General features: G+C 35.7%; 1 protein-coding gene across 2 annotated transcripts in view; it reads left to right on the plus strand.

Moving 5' to 3' along the window:
- Window positions 1-20,396, plus strand: part of GALNT13 (polypeptide N-acetylgalactosaminyltransferase 13) — a 547,381-nt gene extending 526,985 nt beyond the window's left edge. For both annotated transcript variants that reach the window (XM_021702903.1, XM_021702904.1), the window contains exons 12-13: window positions 8,144-8,278; window positions 19,985-20,396. In XM_021702903.1, the coding sequence (XP_021558578.1) occupies window positions 8,144-8,278; window positions 19,985-20,125 (276 nt within the window). In that variant the 3' untranslated portion in view covers window positions 20,126-20,396. The remainder of the gene's footprint in view (window positions 1-8,143; window positions 8,279-19,984) is intronic.
- Window positions 20,397-21,084: the final 688 nt, after the last annotated feature.

Below are 21,084 nucleotides of genomic sequence, written 5' to 3' on the forward strand. Positions count from 1 at the left end.
AATGAAAAGATGAGGGGACTTGCTGAGCACCAATTCAGAAATGTAAAGTTGTTAATGCGTCATGGACAATGTTGAGGACAGGATGAGAATACTGAACATGAGATACACACTCACATCCTTTTTTTTTTTTTTTAAGATTTTATTTATTTGTCAGAGAGAGAGAGCACAAGCAGGGGGAGCAGCAGAGGGAGAGGGAGAAGCAGACTTCCCACTGAGCAGGGAGCCCCATGCGGGGCTCAATCCCAGGACCCTGGGATCATGACCTGAGCTGAAGGCAGACGCCCAACTGACTGAGCCACCCAGGTGCCCCCCACATCCTACTTTTAACAATAGAATTTGAGAGCATTAAATCTGTAAAAGACCATAGATATCATTTAGGCGCATAAGGTAAGTCAAAATCGCACAGCCAGAAGCTACCTACTCTCCTTACCCGCTTCTACACAGACCACGAGCTAACAGGCCTGAGATGAAGCCTGAAATCAGTTAAGACAGAAAAACATCCTGTCTGGGAGCAAAAGTCTCTTTCCTTGGCAGCTCCATTGATGAATTCAACTCCATTTATGCATTCCTCATGCTAATTTCACAATGGTGTGACATACAGTCAGAGAGAACATTTTGAAAAATCACGTTGTTAAAGGTCTAATTTTTGTTGTTAAACAATTTTCTTATTATTTCAATCCAAATTTACCTGGGCTATTTTTACTGAATGAGGGGGGAAGAAAACTATTAGAATGTGTGTGTGAGCTTTTTAAAATAATTAATCCTTCTGGACTCTAACAGACTTCTCAAATTGACTGCACTTCAAATACCTAAAGCAATCTCCTAGAGGGCCCAAAGTTGCAAAATGAGTAAGTCATGGGATGTAAGAGGCAGTGTAGTCAAGTGAAAGAAAATGCCAGTGAGCTTGGGGTCTGGAGAAACTTCTGTCACAAAGTGGCTCTGGCCAAGTATGTGAATCCTGTAACTCTGTTGGCTTAGGTTCTTCAAAGAGAAAGCGAAGCATTTGGCATAGAGTGACGGAGTCCCTTCAAACTGTGAACTTCTGTAGTAAATAGGAAGAACTCAACAGGAAAAGTATTTTATAAATTCACAACTAAATCTAGAAAAATCACCACCTCTATAATAAAGCTGAATCAAATACACTTATGAACCTTCTAAACACACACGGAATGTATATGAACATAATGTAAATATATAAAAATTAGTGTGGGTATTTTAAGTGTTTCGTCGGGTTAAGATGGAAGAACGCCTGTAGCAATGCAGAACCAGCAGAGGGCGTTTTGTTCCTGAGCCTCTTGCACAGAACAGTGAACCTGCTCTGCATCTGGTGTTGCTTCAGTAGAGTTTTGCCAGCAGCGGCTTATGCTCCAAATCTGAGCAAAATTTGCTTGCAGTTTTTCAAATTTCAAATTTTTCAAAGGGGTAAAGATAAAAGTGGTTTTTAAAAAGTAACTATACAACATTAGGATCTTAAGTATGGTATGTATAGTACACATTCTTTCATTGTGTGAAACAAAGCAATATGCAAAATATTTTAGATCCTTCTCCCAACAGTCCTTGAAAATCATCAAAATGTTTTATTTGTAGATATTTGAAGAAGTATAACATAAATGCCTTTGAACATACTCCCCAAAGTGAAATAGCCAGGACAAACCACATGCGTATGTGAAGTAATGAAAATGCTTACCTTCTCTACAAAAAAAAAAAATTAAGATTGAAGGGCACTGAGATTGAAATTGGCTGTCACTTTTTCTGTGTTAGGAATTGTTCCTAAACTCATTTGAGTACCTCAATTCAGAGAGAGAAATTAATCTGATCTCTATAAAGTCTACAATGAAAGTGGGTAATTCACCTCATCACAGTCAAGAACCACTTTATTAAGATATATTTAAATAGAAAAATGATTGTAAAAATGATTGTTGCTTTCAGAAAGCATAAGTGGATGTTATAAATCTCAGCCCAGATACCAAGATAAAACAGATGTGAAATCTAAAATCAGACTTCCCTATGCAAAATTTGCAATGACAATTTGGAAACTGCTTGCATGACTTTTAGACCCTTCAACCATCATACGGAGTCAAAGGAGGTGTACACGTTCTTTGGGCTACCGTAACAAACTCCCACAAACTGTGTGGCGTGAACGTAGAAGTTTATTGTCTCTCAATACTTGAGGCTACAAGCCAGAAATCACGGTGTCAGGAGGGGCATATTCCTTCCAAAACCTGTAAGGGAGAAGCATTTGTTGCTGCTTCTAACTTCTGGTGTTTGCCTGCAATCCCCATGGTTTGTAGATGATGCATCGCTCCGATTTCTGCCTCCGTCATTACGGAGGCCTGTTTTCTGTGTATGCCTCCATCTCTGTCTTCTCCTAGGGACACCAGTCATTTTGGATTAAGGGTCTTCCCTATCCAGTATGATCTCACGGTCATTTACCTAATTCCATCTGCAATGACCTTACTTCCAAATACATTGGAAGTTCACATTCTGAGGTGCTTAGAGGTAAGGACTTCAGCATTTCTTATGGGGGACACAATTCAACCCATAACGGGAGGTATCACAGGGTGGAGAAGATTCAGGTTTTCTAGGAAAAGAACAGTGGCCCTGCCTTTAGAGAGGAGGGGGTGGGATTCTTGCTTCCAGGGACAAACCTTACTGAGAGGAGGACTCAGGGCAGGGGCAGCTTCCTGGGTGTGCAATATGCCCTCAAGCAGGGCCTTACAATTTGAAAGCCTTAATAATTTTTGAACAATAAATCCTGCATTTGCATTTTGCACTAGGCCCTGCAAATTATGGAGAACACCATTTGAAAAGCTTGCTTGCTATGTGCTTCATGCTCGTGGGGATTGTGGCAGGCTGTGACTTGACTCACACATCGTAAAGCTGGTCTCTGACAACTGAATTGAAGTGACTGCACCGCCTGAGTCAGCTTGCCTCCCCAAGTTGGTCAAGTCATAAAAAGTGGCCCACTTATAAAATATGCATTGTCCTCTTCATCAGCACTGCAGTGAGAGGTGCTTAGCAATGGGAATCTCTGAAGAACCATAAACACTCCCAGGAGAAGGAGCTTTAAATCTCTGCCATGCCAGAGAACAGGAAGGGGTTATCAAGAGACAGTTTAGGGTGGTCCAGTTTGTCCCCTTACCTCTGGTTTCCCCATGCCTCCACGTTTTGGGGGGTTTCTGTGAGCCTGATCACGTAGCCCCCTATCTATCTCTCCCTACCTAGCTCTACCTGTCCCTTACTCATTCCTCCCCCTGGAATAGTAACCCTAACTGCCTTTAGGGAATGGGACGATGATCACTCTGGCTGCTTCCTGCTGAAATGGGGTGGCAGGCTGTGTGGCAGTTAGAATCTACGCAGGGCTAGGTCCAGGGCTACTGGTATGGCTCCAGGGGGTCACGATGTGCAGCAAATGGTACATATGCATTAGCACATGCAAAAGGATGAACATAAAACAAGTATTAGGCCCAAAATTATGATCACATCCCTTAGATAAGATCCCCAATTACCATTTTTGTCAAATAGATCAGTGGATATCTTGACCTAGGCGTGTGGGGTGGATCGGACCACCCTGCCCTAGGTGTGTGGGGTGGGTGTTTATGATACCAACAAGGAATAACCAACCAGACCCTAAAAAGGAAGTAAGCCATTGAAGGTGTTATGACTAGTCCTTGCTCAATGGTGATATCAATAGAAATGTTAAAAGAATTTAAGTTCTCTGGTTAGCTTTCTATAAAAGACCAACCCTGTGGCAACCCTGACGGGACTCCTCTCACTCTTGAGAGTCTTTTCTGTATCTTCACTTAATAAAAAAAAGAGAGAGAGAGAGAGACAGTTTAGGTAAGACCTCTTATACTTTTATGACCCTGGAGGAATCAAAAACCAATTTGCAGCCTGGGGGAATTTGGGAGTGGGCAAGAGAGATAAGAAAGAAAAGAAGAAGCTCTCAAGATGGTGAAATAGAGAAGTTACCCATGCCCTATCCCACTGCAGGCTTCCAACCTAAAGCACGTCCAGTTTCAAGAAAGGGAGAAGATTTGGGATTACATTCGTTCAGAATTTCAATTAATAATATTAAACAGACCATTCTAATTTCTGAACTGAATCCCCAGGGGTCCTGGACAAGTAAGCAGACAAACCTATAGTTTTCATCTAGGGGTAAGGAAAGATGCATTATTTCTTTCAAAGTAAGGGGTTAATAGGTGTTAGGGGCTGAATTGTGCCCCGCCTCCCCAGTCCTATGTTGAAGTTCTAATCCCAGTATCTCAGAATGTGACTACATTTGGAGATACAGGGTCTTTAAAGATGTGATTGAGATAAAATGAGATCATTAGGGTGGTCCCTAACCTAATATGGATGTTGTTTTTATAATAAGAAGTGATTAGGACACAGTCACAGAGGGAAGACCGTGGAAGACACAGGGAAAAATAAAAAAAAATGGTCATCTACAAGCAAAAGAGAGAGGTCCACAGAAGAAACCAATCCCACTGATACCCTGATCTGGACCTGTGGCCTCCAGTAACTCTGAGAAGATTAAAAGCCACCTAGTCCATGGTACTTTGTTATGGCAGCCCTAGCAAACTAATAGGAGACAATAAAAACTGAATTGTTATAGTTTTCAAAGTAGTTTTGGAAGGGCCCACAAAATGGAACAAAGGATCTATCCCTTCTTATAAGATAGTTTAACATAAAACAATTGAGTAAAATTGGCCTTTTTAGTGGTTGTTTCTATAGCTAGCTTGACCAACAGACTACAGAGAAAGATGTGTGTTGCTAGATGGCTCATAATTTTATGTGTTAAAACAAATATGAAGATTAGGTGCAAAACAATTTTCAAAGCACCGTAAATTATTGCACGTAAAGAGCTCTACTTACTATGCTTTGTAATAATGCTAAGTTAAGATGCATAGGAATATGAATGTAATTGTACAACGTAACAAAAGGGCAAACTTATTTAATATATATGAATCGTATCACACATGGTTTCTAACACAGGTGCTCAATTAATGTTAACTTCCTCCATATTCCTCTTTTTTTTTTTTTAAAAGATTTTATTTATTCATTTGAGAGAGAATGAGATAGAGAGAGCATGAGAGGGGGGAGGGTCAGAGGGAGAAGCAGACTCCCTGCCGAGCAGGGAGCCCGACGCGGGACTCGATCCTGGGACTCCAGGATCATGACCTGAGCCGAAAGCAGTCGCTTAACCGACTGTGCCACCCAGGTGCCCCCATATTCCTCTTTTATAATGGATGGAAGGACACTGAGATTGATTCTTTTACTCTGCTTCTAGTCACCTTCATTTAAAGTGATGAGACTTTGATTTAACCCATTGTGATTAGAATCAATCTGGCATTGGAGCAACTGAAAAAATATGCTAAATCTAGCATTTGTGTAACTCACTTCCGGTTTTAGTGAGAATCAGTCTCGATAACCAATGCTAAAGTAATTTGAGTGGTAACCAGAAAGGGAGGAATAGTGTGCAATTTTTGTGAAAGAACATACAAGTAGACTTCACTATTGAGGGACTCGATCTTGTAAAGTCATCACCATGTGTGATGTTTAAGTTAATGTGCTTCATATGTGGTTCAGGATTGAAAATCTTACCTTATAATCAGGCATTAATGTTTTAACTGCAACAGGAGAATAGATCAGGCAGATACTCTGCCAGGAACCACACATACCAACTGCAATGTGGGGTATTGACACAGGCAATGGCCGTAGGGAGCCCCTGCTTCCTAGCGAATCTAAAACAAGATGTGAGGTTGTCCCCAAAGTCGTAGAGGGTGACTACATACACTACAAGTGTCAGGTCAGTCTGTCATCAGGTATGAGAGGCCCTCCTCAAGACTGTGTGCCAAGGGGTCGGCACAGAGAGGCAAGAGCCAAGCCTGCTGGGCTCCTGTCCTAAAATTCTTTGGGAACTGGACATACTATCAAGGCAGGAATCCATATACGAGGCCACATCCTGGGAGCACCTATAAGACTGGGATAATAACACTAGGTATCAGTCACTGACTGCTATCTGCATACCTGGATCTCTACAAAGTACTTTGCGTGTAAAATTTTAGTCTATCCCAAAGTGAGTTCCATGAGCCTCCTGTGGTAGGAGATATGAAAAAGCACAGAGATGACAATGATGGGTAAAAAGAGGATAGATATAAAGGGTAAATAATTGAGATCAAGCCTAATAATTTCCGGATAAAATCAAGAAAGACATGTATATACTGACATGCACTGACTTTTTATTATTATACAGAATAAAAACCATCCTAGAAATACTTCAGCATAAAAATGAGATTCTCAGGTATGAAAAATAAATTAATCCTGTTAATTATTCATTAGGATTTGTTAACCAATTAATTAATGCCAGAAAATAATGAAAGCATTATATACAGATCTTTTTAAAGGAAAAATTATTTGTGGGCCAAGTATTTTAACATCAGTTAAGTTTTTCTTCAAGTACAAAGGCCAAAGAAAGATAATTTCAGATAATATATATAGGCTCAGAAAATATTCTATAAATAAATCTTTCTTGAATGTAAATCACTTAAAATAGCTACTGATTGACCGTAAAATGAATTACAGTTAGGAATTAAGGAACAAAGAAAGTGGATGACTTCTCTCAATAGGTAAAGTTTCCCAACTATCATAAGAGACCGGAGGAGAAATCATTGTTCAGGCCGTAATTATACTCATACAAAATTAGTGGCAAATGTGGATGCTTTGGTGTCTCCATTTACATTGGCATCTGTATACAACTAAAAGAGTATAATTTCTATGTGGAAAATTACACTTCACATTAAAACAAAAGATAAAAGAGATTTCTCTAGAAATTTCCCTCCTTCAAATTAAGGTTTACTACTCGATTCATTTACTTAATTAAATATGTTTGTATTAAATTAAATATTGTATTAATAAATACCATGTTTGGAAAGGATATAGTACTAATATCTGATGGGTGTTTCTTTTATTCTTAGTTTCATCATAATTTCCATTAAAAGTATGAACATTAAAAAGTACTAAAGATAGGAAATTTTTTTTCTGAATGCCATACATGAAATCTGTATTTTATATAGTTCAATTAAATGAACTTCATCTACTTCTCAAGTTTTTACATCTTTGTGAAGAATTGCTTTTGCATTTTTCTCCTACCACTTATGATTTTCAGGGAAGCCCTGAGTCACAGTGCTGTAGAGGTAACCCCTTCAAGAATAACTTGTTCGGCTTACACACTAGGGCTCCAGAGTTTATAGGGAACTATAGAGCTGACTTCCTCTACTTTTACCAGACTGTTACGGGAAACTAAAAGATCCTCAGATAACCTTCCTCATTACACTCCCTCTTGACATTGTAAGGAAAAAAATACCCATAGAATACTGAACCATGCTTATCAGAGTGAACAGAAGAAAATAACTTTTGTAATTATTAATAATTCTCATGACCCTTTAATAATCAATGTTATAAATAAACTATTCATGCCAGTTTAAAACATGGAGATTATTATGGTATCAGTTTAAATTAGCTAACGATGAATCTACGCTCCACCCTAACATTTCTTGGCTATTTTGAGAAGAACTGAAGCCAAGCCCAGCTATAACCATATGAGAAAGATAAGCATAGAGCCTGACTTTCTTTAATGAGGTCTCTAGAGAAGCTAATTCTACAACGTTTGGAAACACACTGACAATATTTAATAAAATGTACATGATGTTCTTATGGAGAAAAAGATTTAAACGTCTTTATGAAAAACATTATTCCCTCTATAGAGTTGGGGAATTGGTCATATGGTGGTGAGAACAAGGACTGCCCTCATATAGTCCCATATAGTTAACAAACTTTATTTTACTGAATCTGTTGTGAGATATATAAAGCAAGTACAGTGCAGGAAATACAGTGCCAGTAAATAATGTGTGTTTAATAATTTAATGTGTTAAATTGAGGTTTCACAAAAACCTTATAACACAGATAACACTGTCCCTGTTTTGCAGGCAGTTGAGGAAAAGGACTAGCTTTCTCAAGGTCACACAGCAGGGACCTTTTGAAAACACAAGTTGATATGAATGCTTCCACAGAGAAATCTGCTATACTGTGACTTTTTTGTTTTTAAGGAGATTATTTTATTAGTTGAATTTTATATTTCCAGGTATTTTCTTATACTGCTGACAAAGAAATCCGAACCGATGACTTGTGCTTGGATGTGTCTAGACTCAGTGGACCTGTAATCATGCTAAAATGCCACCACATGAGAGGAAATCAGTTATGGGAATATGATGCTGAGGTACAGTCTTTTCCTTAATTTACTTATTATTTAGTGCTTAAACTCTGTTATATATTTCAAATACACTTCAATCCTAAGCTATTTTTCTACACTGGAAGAACTGTATTTTCAAGCATGCATGCTCCTATCTGATAGCATTAAGATGGTATAGTATATAAATAGGGTTTTGTCAAAGGAGTTCATTAGTATAAAAAAATGAATAAGGAAAATAAAGTCATTTTTATGTGCTTACAGTGTGTTAACACGTGTACATGCTTAACATAAATTAGGCAAGGGACCAGCTATGCTTATCTGAGAGGTATGTATGAAGATGCACATTATAGGACAATATCAACAATATTTCCATTTTTCAAATTTCAAATTGTATACTGTTGTAATTGGTGAAATTTATCCTTCTCAATTTAAGGGGAAAAAAAGAAAAAAGCTGGTAAGATTAGCATGAATGCTCTTTATAATAGTAAATACTTTGCAAAATTCAATAAACTAATTAGGCACATAATCAGCTAAGCGGCATTTTCTCAATATAGCACATCTTTCTGATAGAAGAGAGGGAGAGAAAACAATAAAATTATGGTTGGGAATTTATAGCCAGGCAGTGTGTAAAAACCAGATCAACCATCAGATGGAGCTACTAAAAAAGAAATATTTTCTTCTCCATAAGGAAGTTGCCTTGAAAGTTTCATTTCTTTCAGTTCTCTAGGCTTAGCAAAATGAATTGGGTCATCTGTGTTACATTTTCCACATTATTAAATGGTTGGTGACTTATTTAAGATAAGAAATAAGCTACTCTTGCAAGATAAATAATGCACTAGAGGCAAATGAATTTCACAAATGCAGTGTTCTACCTAAGCCCAAGATATACTTCCAGTGTAACATTTTAAAAACTACAGAGTCCTTGGTGTTACTGATAGTGCAACAAGGTCTTCTTTTTAAGAACTTTTTGAATGTCATTTCAATTTACATGATGTTGTAGTTTCTTAGCAGGAAAACTTAATGAATTTTTATGTGATTTGAAACTGATTGTGTAGGGTTAAAATTTGGCCTTAAAATTTATGTAATATAACCAAGCTCTTTGGACATACAATATTCTTCTTCTGGGACATAAGGAAGGGCAAACATCTCAAATCTTTCCTATAATGCACCAGTGTGTTCTGTTCAGTCTCTTGTCTCGCCAATACCTCGTTTACCTCTGACCCCCATTTTTTTCTCTTGAGGTCTCATCATCACCACTCTTTATATTAAGACTGCAGAAGATATTTCCTTCAATAATACATGGGGGTAAACCTGGAACCTTGGTTCCCTCCCTCTTTTATTAGGAAAAGTACAGATAAATGTACAGATAAAGGAGAAATCCTGCAAGTAGTATTTTTTTAAATAATTTGTTGTTGTTGCTATTGCTCTTTAGTTTTCACCAGGAGCCCAGAACTTCACTGGGCTTGTGCTAAAAGTAAAGAAATCTAGCATGTATTTCTAAGGAAAGGGGAATGAGCGTACATACTTTTTATAAGATGAAGTGGTGTTGAATTTCAGAATACCACTTAAAATCTTCAAACTTTTCTTTTGTCTTTGAGTAGATGATGGCTGCTATAGTCATAACTCAGATTCTTTAATTTCTGAAATAACTATATTGTTGGTACATAGGTGTATATTTTGTTTTTATCAGCCAATAGAAAGACTATTGAATACTGAGGGATTTTTGACAGAAAAGAGAAAAAAAAAATAGGTTGCTTCACGTAGGACATAGAAATGATTTTTGTAAATTTACTATTTTGGATAACTAATAGTTATGTATGGTAGGATTTTTCAAGCATCGTGGTATTTTGTATCATGTAAACTTTGTTGCTAGAACACACACAAAAAAGCTTATAATATGCCATAAATATTGAGAGATGGTTTTTAAATAAACAATCTGATCATTGTAATGATTATGTAACATAGCTTACTCTACTCTCCTATATGTTTATGTTTTCAAAATTCAAATTGTGATGTTCAACCTGCCTAAATTTAATATTTTAAATCAAAGTATAGATTTTTTTGCCAAATTTATGAATGTATAAATCACAATGTAGAGAAGTCACAAAAGAATTGAATAATTGTAGGAATCATGAATTGCCTTTCTGGAAATTTCAGCTTTGAATAAGATTGATTTTATTTGTGAAAAAGAAAGAAAGAGCCTTTTTTATTTTAAAGAAATTGAAATATAATACTTGGGGTCATTTTAGTCTACAGAATAGTCCCAACCCTTGCCACCCAAAGTGTGATTCTGGGACTAGTAACATCACCTGGGAACTCTTTAAAACTTAGGAATCTGAGAACCCTACTAGACACACTGTATCAGAGTCTGCCTTTTAACAAATCCCCAGGTCATTTACATACATATTGAAGTTTGAGAAGGACAGGTCTAGACAGTGGCCAAACATCTACTTACCTTCGTTAGTCTTTTTATACACTGTTGGAATTATTGCAGAGTTAGGAAAAAGCATAAATACGCTTTGGAAAATGACAGGCCTCAAGGAGAGATGGGGGAGGGATAGGGAGCCCAAGGGTGAAAGATGCTGAGATGGGAAAGAGGAGTCATTGCCAAGTAGCCCTGGTCTGGCATCCATCCTGTGGGAAGTAGAAAGTACTGCTTGCTACTTCTTTAATTCAGTTCTTTAACTACTGCTGTCAAAGGCAAAATTATTTTTCTTTGAGAAACCTCTGAGGTGTTGTACTATCAAAGCAGAATAAAACTTGGTGGAGTTCACAGAATTACAAGAGCTGAAATTTTCTTAAAGTTCTCTTCTTTCAGCCTTTATCAGGAGGAAAGTAAGCACAAAGATCACACCACCAGCAGCAGGGATGGAGTTCAGTTCTAAGAAAGTAATCAAAGAAAGCTAGTTACCAGTACAATGTGAATCTCACAGTGTGAAGAGCTCAAATATTCCATCACTTTATCACCCATAGTACTTTCAGTTTTAGAAAAGCAAGTCATAAATAGGAGGAGAATTATTGGAATATGTAGAGAAAAACTGAAACAGTATCATAAAGCCTCAAAACATGGAGTCTATCCAGTTTGCTTCTTAGGTGAGTGATGAGGGGAAAGAAAGGGAATGAAATTTATTGAGTGTCTAAAATTTCATCTGTTTTCTCAAGCAACTCTAACAATAGGCCTAGAAGATAATATTATTATTTGTATTCTTCACAATATTAAATGTAAGTTTAGAGTGTTTAAATAGCTTCTCTAGGTTTTAGACCTCAGGTTTCTGGCACTGAATTTAATAATCTTTCTACTATACTACATTGCCTCTTTCTACTATACCACATTGAAAAACTGGGAACAATTAGGTGCTTTTAATGATGCTGATCTGAAAAGCTAAATGTATTACTATAATAAATGAAAGGAATTATTAAATATTATCAATTATTTGTGGTACCAAATTTTATTCACATAGAATTTCTCCTTTCCTTAATAATTGGAAAGATATTCTGCAATAAACATTATCTATTTAGTTGAACAGTCATAAAACTACTTTGTCAGTATGGTCTAATTGCTTACAAACTTTACACATATTCATAATACAATTATGATCTAATTGCTTCTCCTTTTATTTGAATGAAGCTAAGCACATGTTGTTAATAAATACATGTCTTTGGCCAACTTTGATTTGAAATATAGAGGTTCCTACCTTCTTAGCTAAATATTTTTTAACAGCCATGAATTTAATTCGGTACCACTTTATAGTGGTTAAATGTGTTCAATTTGAGGGCAACTGAGCATCCCTAGCAAAACTATAAGATCCTCACCTGGTCTAGAATCTCTTAAATAAATTACCCGAACACTTTGTTGCTATGAAAGCCTTTGCCACGGAATTAAAACAAAAAAAAAGAAAAAAGGAACCCTAAATTTCATCTCATTGAAACATTTTAAGGATTATTTTTAGGGGCTCCTAGGTGGCTCAGTCGGTTATGTATCTGCCTTTGGCTCAGGTCATGATCCCGGAGTTCCAGGATCGAGTCCTGTGTCGGGTTCCCTGCTCAGAGGGGGGTCTGCTTCTTCCTCTCCCTCTTCTCCTTCTCTCTCTCTCTCTCTCACTCACTCTCTCAAATAAATAAATAAAATCTTAAAAAACAGATTATTATTATAAAATCCTATCATCCATCCATTCAATTTTATTCAGATTTTCTTATATTCTGTTTGAACATTGCAGTTGTGTTCCAGTCCATCTGAAATTTACATTTTCTGACAATAAATGCATATAATCACATTTCTTTTAGAACATCCAAGCAGCTATATACAATGTAAGAATCTAATTTTAGAACAGAACACTTATGCTCAACAAACACTATGCAACAAAGAAAAAAATTAGGGAGCAAAATATGATGCTAAAAATAAATCTTGTTTTTTCATGTGACTGAGCAAGTTGACTGAGAAAATGAATTCAATATCCATCTGTATCAAATGTTTCCCAGAGTCACAAGATAAAGGATTTTTTTCAGTAGGTAAAATATGTCGGACTGATATTTACTGAAATCACAGAAGCTTATATTTAGACTTGACTTAAAACCTCCTCTTTTATTTACCTTTATCAGAAAGCAGGTAAATGGCAATATAATTTCAAGGTAAGTAATCTATAATGGCAACCCGGCCATTTCCCTGTGTAGAACTCCTAATAAAAATCAGTTTACTTTTAAAAGGCTGTGTATATCTGACTAGTATTACCTTTCCATATTCCCATTGACCCCATAGCTGTGGTTTCTTATGTAGACTCAATTAGTGAATAGGAACTTCCGTAGTATAGTAGTGTAATTTTAGTTTTTGTTTCTTAAACATTGACACTCGGTCTTTAGAATACTCATATTCTGTTCTAATGAAACATGGTTCACCTTCTCAGGAGATCATACTTAATATTTTGAATAATAACTTTATTATATTAATTTTTAAAAAATTATGATTTTGTACTATATCAATAGGGTAAATCTTACTGCCTTGGCTATGAAATATCTGTAACAGTCTTTTTTCTTACTTTGTTTATCATCATATATAACAATCGAGTTTCATTTTAAACTTTTTAACTCTTTCAACTAAACTTCATTTTAGTATGGCATGTTTTACACCAAGGCCTATGTGATTGACTCTAATCAACCATGCAGTCACTTCTGCTCATTAAATTATCAGGTTTTGCACTTAGTGCTTTTTAACAAAGAAGGTACAAAAGTATGACTTGATTTTACAATTTTGTAAGTCTTACTTTGTCATTCACCTTGTTTTCCTAGACTGATTTCAATAGTAATTGCCTCTTCAAAAGGGTAGATTGAGGGATACTCCATGACACATCTTGTCTTAGACAGTAAAACATACAGATGTGTGTAAAAACAGGAGTTATAATCATTTTCTTGTATATCTTAAAGCAGTATGGCTAAAATTTGGTCAGGAAATACTAGTGCTTTATACCTCAGAGGAGAATAATTAAGTAATGTTATAAACAAAAACCAATACTAGCTTAGGGTTCATATTACCCTGTTTTCTAGTCAATATTTTAAATGAAGCAATAGGAGAAGATATGTGGCAGTATGCTTCCTATCAGCTGGTTCTGTCACGTTACCTTCAAAACTGAGTGAACGTGACAGTCTTCCGATGTTGTGAGAGGCATTTGCAACAAGTATGGTAAGGGCTGATATGCTTAATAAAGAGGATTTAAAAGGAAAAAAATGTACACCCAATATAAAAATAAGCAAAGTCTTGAATAATCAGTGCAGGAGAAATATTTAACTTTATTTTTCCATTTTCATTGGCTATTTATAACTATCAAAAATACATACATAGGGCGCCTGGGTGGCTCAGTTGGTTAAGCGACTGCCTTCAGCTCAGGTCATGATCCCAGGGTCCTGGGATCGAGTCCCGCATCAGGCTCCCTGCTCTGCAGTGAGCCTGCTTCTCCCTCTCCCACTCCCCCCTGCTTGTGTTCCCTCTCACTGTGTCTCTCTCTGTCAAATAAATAAATAAAATCTTAAAAAAAAAAAATACATACATAAAAAATCATTTCATCTGTGTTCTTTTATCTCTTTCTTTATCCTATGTCAAGAAATGTTTTTAATGGGACACACAATACTGGTGTAGGTGTAGTAAAACTGACATGCAATACAGTACCCTGGCATAGAATAAGCACAAGAAATGTTAGCTGCTACTGTTATTATTACAAAATAATTATTATAGATTTTTTAAAACTTTGCCGGTATGTATTAAAACGTTCATACCTTTTCACCTTGTGATTTCACATCTAAGAACCATTTCTGAATAAATGGTTATAGATATGGAGAGAGATGTTCAGAGATGTTTGTTATAGCATTATTTATAATAGCTCCAAATTGGAAAAATAGTCCCCCCAAATGGAAAAGTGAAATGACTTCTGGCAAATCTACTTTGTAGAAATTGTGTGTTTCTTATATTTTTAGATTATTTTAATAAGACAGATGATAAGAAATGATAAGAAAACCCACGATAAAGTGGAGTATATATGATTGGATGGACACAATTAATACATTTGCATAATATAAACACTAAAAATAACTAGAAAACACATAAAATACTAGTAATTGGTATCTCTTCTAGACAGAATACTCAGAAAAATAAGTGAACTACACTTCTTTTTCAAACAAATGAAAACACTAAATGTTTTTGTAGGTTTTTTTTAAATGAACAATACCCTTCATCTCAATGGGATTATTTGAGATTTCTAATTTTTCTTCTGTTTAATGGCTTTTCAGAAGCATCAGGAGTGAAAGTTCTTTGAATTTTTTTCATGGTCATTCATATGATAATATTTTGGGGGGAAATATTACAAATGTTTTTTCATGGAAAAAAATTATACTGTACTTACATTCTGGAGTTCTATTTCCTGAGTATAAGTAAGATCAAGTTTTGTTTCATTTTAAACGAAGGGCAACTTTATAATTCATTTTTCTTTTTAATAATAGATGAAATTCACAATCACTAACACTGGAGTCTTTGATGTTAACATGACATTTATCAAGAAAAATTTGATTTAAAAAACATCACTGAAGGTAGAGGATTAACAAGCTTAGGAATTTTAAACAATATAGATAGGAAATTCAGGTATGGTTAAAAAAAACAAAAACGAAAACAAAACTAGCCTCCTTAATAAATCAAACCAAGTTCATTAACTTTCTAATTGACATTTAGATGAATGTGGCTGTGCCTATGTGCAACTCTGTTAACACAGGTTAGCCCTGTGAAAACATAGTGGAAACAATTCAAGTACCACACTGTACAAAGTGAAGCAAAGAGTTAAAGCTAAATCATCCCCTAGATTTTCCCCTGGATCCACTCAAATTTAGGGCAAAGGAATGAAGAAGCCAAGAACCATAACTTGAAAACTCTCTGGATAGTCAACGGTTTTGAGTATCTCTTCACAAAATAACTCACTTAGCACTAAAAAACATTTTATCCCTAGAATGAACACTGAGAATATACCTTTTCTGTCCAAAATAACCTTTGCTCAAGATGTTTCACCATTTGATCTCAGGCTCTTCTCAGCTTCCCAGGCTTATCTTCATTTACCCCTACTTACTACAGTTGATACTAATGCCATCTAAAAAGGAGGTGGCTCCTAGTTCCATGGATGCAATTACTGTGATGTGTGCTTGCCATCCTTATCCAGTAGAAATTGTATGTTGCTGAGAATGATTGATTGAATACTGCCTTTGTACTTGATTTTGTCATTATTCATTATTTTCTTTGTCAAACAGACCCACACTCTTCTTCACATAATCACCCAGTCCTGTCTCTCAGTAAGCAAAGTAGCTGATGGCCCCCCCGCAGTCCACTGTGGAAACATGTAATGATAGCCCTTTGCAAAAATGGCTACTAAGAAACTATACAAGAATGGAAGTTTTTAGAAATATTTTTGAGAATCCTACTGATTATATTCTCTAATAAGTTTTGAAAATTTGTGTTGTAGACTGTGTTAAATTTATTTTACTATTTTTGTTATGTTCTGTTACTGAAATCTAGAAACTTCTTTAAAATGTACTTAAGAAAAATCTATATGTGCTGTTTCTCCGTGGAATTATTTTTCTGTCTTTTACTTCTTAGCTGCTTATTAATTCGGAAGCTAACTATATTAAGTATTGTTTGGTCTATTATTAATTAATAAGTATTTTCCAGTTTTCACTTTATTGCAAATATTTATACATGCATAAATATAATTAATGGAATACATTATGAAATTAGCTCCTTTTTAGGCTAACTATAGCCATGTTTATGTAACAGTAGATTTTGCATTAGAGCTGAGAAAAATCAGTTAAAAAAAAACTAACATAGCCAAAAAAAGGATTGTTTTTGGAACATTAAAATTAATTAATTTTATTAATTTTTATTCCAGTACTTCCATTGTGTGCAGATTTAGGAGAGCTTTTCTAGAATTTACTTTAACCTGAAACTTTAAGCAAATGCATTTTTAAAAAACTAAGATGTAATTTTCAATAACTTTATAAATTATATCTAAGTATTTCTTTGTGGTTGCAAAGCGATATAATAATAAAAGCTTTTTAAAAATTTTGTCTCTTATCACTTGTGTGATTTGTGAATATCTTCTCAGTAAGCAATAAAATGAATCATTATTCAGTTGAAGTCAAAAAACTGTTATGGAATTTTTAGAAAGAGTGCAAATAAGAATATGTCCTTGTTCTTGATCTTAGGGGATTATTGTCCTGTAAATTAAGGATATTACATTGTGCAGGACCTTCCTATGAGAACACATGGGAAGTTAGGGGATTATTCTGGTTCCAGTGAACCAGTTAAAGGTTGTTAGTAGAAGACACAATTGAGCTTGGAATGCTCATGACAAGGCTGAATGAGGTATAGAGAGGTGTGGAGAGAAGGGGCATTGTTTACATTAGAACTACATTTGAGATGTGTTAGAAAGCTGGGAAAGTCTGGACTCTGCCCAGAGAACTTGTGTACAAGGCAATTTACTTATGTTTGTTTCCAAAGCTTACCTGGCAGTGTAACGCCCAACAAGGGGTCTTCTTAGGCTTAACTAGACATTTAGTCTCATGAGTTTACTTACAGAATTCTGCGACAGAAACCACAACTTGCTTCTCTCAGCAGACCTTGTAGCAGTTCATATTAGCCTGAGGGGAGCCAGCTTTTCCACAGGTGACAGCCTGCTGTGAGGGGATGAGAGTCTTATCAGGCTGGTGTGGCAACCATCCCGGCTTGATAGGTTTATGACCCACGGAGACAAATCTCTGTAACAACTCCACAGGCCCAGCTCCCAGGAAGCCAAGAGCATATGCAGAATTGTAAGTCTTGGCGCTTTGAGAAGTCCACGATTTGGTTTCCTATCAGGTATTTGTAATGAAGTTTATCAGATATAGATGCAGTTTATCCTTCAGAGGTTATTTTTACCATAAGCAATGTTGCCTAGAAACATGTTAACATTGTTACTCTTACCAGATTGCTAAGGGATCACAGTTACATAGTTGACTAAAGGTTAACTTTTTTAAGCAGCAGAGAAAAGGGCATTTTTAAACACTTGTATAGTTACGCATTTTCTGACAAAGAATCTGATTCCTCAGAATGATTTGGTAGCTTTCCCAAATTTTCATGGCTAGGAATTCACATGTAGGTCTGTCTGACCCTAAACTGGTCTTTCTACCGCACTCCATTAAAAAGAAGAGGTTTTCAGTGAGTTGTTTGTTATCTTTACGATGGTGGCTTTTGACTAATGAATTCCTTCAAAGAAAATACTTTTTACAAAAAGAATACTAATCTTTTTAAACTATCATCATTTGTGTACTTGACAACACATATTCAATCTGATCCTTAAAGTCACATACTTTTTTTTTAAAAAAAAAGATCTAATAGAAGCAAGCAAAGGTAAATGGCTTTTTTTGAAAGAGGACATATATACACAAAGGACCTCAGGTATGTAACAAAAATAAAGAATATTTTGTTGATTTTAACTAAAACTGTCTAGGGAAAAAAAATGTTTTGTTTTGTATCTTTTTTTTTCAAATTGGTTGCTGGTTCATAAGCCAACAGCATCATTTCTGGCACCATAAGTATAAATCAACCATCTTCTTGCCTATCTTTGGCCTTTGGCCATTTCATCTTTTTCTCTCTCTCTCTCTCTCTGTGTGTCTCTCTTTTTTGTACAAATAGCTTGATTTCATGTACTGAAAGAGCAACAAAAGGCTCAATCTTGAAATCTCCTTCCTGTCTAATAGCCTTGTGCTTTTAATTTCCTACTCGTTGCCAGTGAAGCATCCCACCACAAGCCTGTTTTCCATTCAGTCTTTCCTCAGGACAGTACAGCCCAGGGTATGCAGTCCTAATCCAAACAAATTAAAATTGTCCAGGCAGTGTTTCTCCACCATTTTTTATTGCATTCGCCCTGCATTTTTTAAAATCCAACATTCAGTGTAATTTCAAGAGCTGCCCCCTGCAGAAATGTTTGTTTACCTTTAATTTTAGTATTGGCAACAAAAGTATATGGTGTGCTGTTTTTCGAGATATACCTGCAAATCACCTCCCATACATTCAAACACTTTTCTTCTGGTTTAGGGTTTTTCATATAAAATGGTTCTAGGCATTGCCCATGAAACTGAGCAGAAATGTATATAATACATGTGCATAAATTAATCTGTATAAAACACATGGTCTTAAAATGTATATCTGGGGGTGCATGGTTAGCTCAGATGGTTAAGTGTCTGCCTTCAGCACAGGTCATGATCTCTGGGTCCCGGGATCAAGCCCCAAGTCAGGCTCCTGGCTCAGCAGGGAATCTGCTTTTCCTTCTCCCTCAACCTCTCTCCCCTGCTCATTCTCTCTCTCTCTCTCTCTCTCTCTGTCTCAAATGAATAAATTAAAAAAAATCTTTAAAATATATATCTGAAAAGTTCAAAAAATATGATTTCAAAATATAAATGTAAACTCAAAACAGAAGACATGTGATGACTGGTTCACATGCTACAATTACTGGAATTACATTTCAGCATTCAGGTACTGAGAGGATGCTTATTAATGAATATCGTTATTATGCACAAAGTAAAATGCACATATAATATTTCAAAACATAAGACCATAACATCTCTTTTTATATATGGTATTGCTATTTTTTAAGATGCTTAAAAATGAAAACCAAAATATGGTAAGCATACTATCAAGTAACACAGGCCTTTGTTGCTATTGCTATTATAATCATTTGTCTACATTGAATGTCTCATAGGCACAGATACTATGGAGTGTTTAGTATTTTGAAATGGGAACATCTCTAGTGGTTTTGTTCATTTGGGTCACAGCTGTGACATCTCTTTGCATGTTTACCAAATGGTTATTGAATCAACACATGCCTAAGAAAACTAAGCTTTTGTGAAAGCATGTTAATATTTGCAGCCCTCAAGTGAACTCAGAGCTCACAAATGGGCTTTTTGCAAAGGAACCTGAATTCTTGGCATTGCATGATAAATGTCAGCCAATTTCTTTAACCATCTGCAGCTAAAGGTGCATTAGACAATGAAGAAACTGTAACCGTGAAACTTGTGTAATAATTCAGAGCCATGTGCACAGTTCATTTTACAAACCTATAACTGTGTGCACTAAAAAAAATTATAAAGGATGTTTTAAAAGAGATTTAATCTAATGAACTAGTGAAGTTAAAGATAAAATAGGTTGCACTGATTATTGGTTATCTTTTACAGAGACTCACCTTGAGACATGTTAACAGTAACCAATGCCTCGATGAACCTTCTGAAGAAGACAAAATGGTGCCTACCATGCAGGACTGTAGTGGAAGCAGATCCCAACAATGGCTGCTAAGGAACATGACATTGGGGGCATGAAGATCGTTTCCCCAAAGCCATGAAAGTGTCTACACTTTTGTTTTTCCATTATTTCAATTAGGGAAAGATATTAACTTTGCTGAATTGAAAGTTTTAAAATCCTTTTAGTATTCTAAAATACAGTTGTTTATAATTCATTTTTAGGAATCTTTGCTTATTTCCCTACTAAAATTTGTATCTGATCAAAAGAAGCACATACACTATATAAATAACAGCAAACTGTTATTAAACATCAGAACAACTTGAAAAATAAATTGGGTTTGCTTTAAAACAATAATCTCTATTGTCCTCATCTCATAAGGTCAGTCAGGGGCTTATTTAAATTTTTTTTTGTCATAGTGATTGAAAGAGAGACAATGTAAATGCCTTATAAAATATCTTCATTATGATATATTATCAATTGTTTTAAAAACTCACTCTGTTTCTAATGGACCTTCATGGAAACATGTTGGATTTCTGTGTCAACAACAAGGCCACATATTGAATTATTTCTGAGCAGTGAATTCATCGTACAAGATAAGTTTCAATTTTGTAGGAAAAAGATTACATTGGATATTGACTTCTCATAGAGTCCTTATAAAAGCATCACCATTAAACAAAATAGAGGAGAATTTGAAAGTTCAATTTCAAGTACATGAAATCGGAGGAAACTAGCTAGGCATTGAGGGGAGCAAGATAAAGCGAAATTGAAAAAAAAATCATTTTAAAAGACATTCTGTTCGGGTTGCGATCACTCCTAGCACAGGTTGAGCATAACAATCATCTTGGTCCCAGAGTTGATGCTGGAAATTCAATTCTTAACCACTGCCTCTGTCCCACAGAAACTATACAGACCCTTTTCATGCTAGAGAATAACTTATCTCTTATGCTGTACAGAATTGTAGGTGAAGAGTAGAGTACTTTCCATAATTTTTAATTCTTTGGCATTTGAAGATTCTAGTTAGGCCACTATTACCATT

Source organism: Neomonachus schauinslandi, chromosome 3 (assembly GCF_002201575.2).
Source record: "Neomonachus schauinslandi chromosome 3, ASM220157v2, whole genome shotgun sequence".
NCBI classification, from domain to species: domain Eukaryota; kingdom Metazoa; phylum Chordata; class Mammalia; order Carnivora; family Phocidae; genus Neomonachus; species Neomonachus schauinslandi.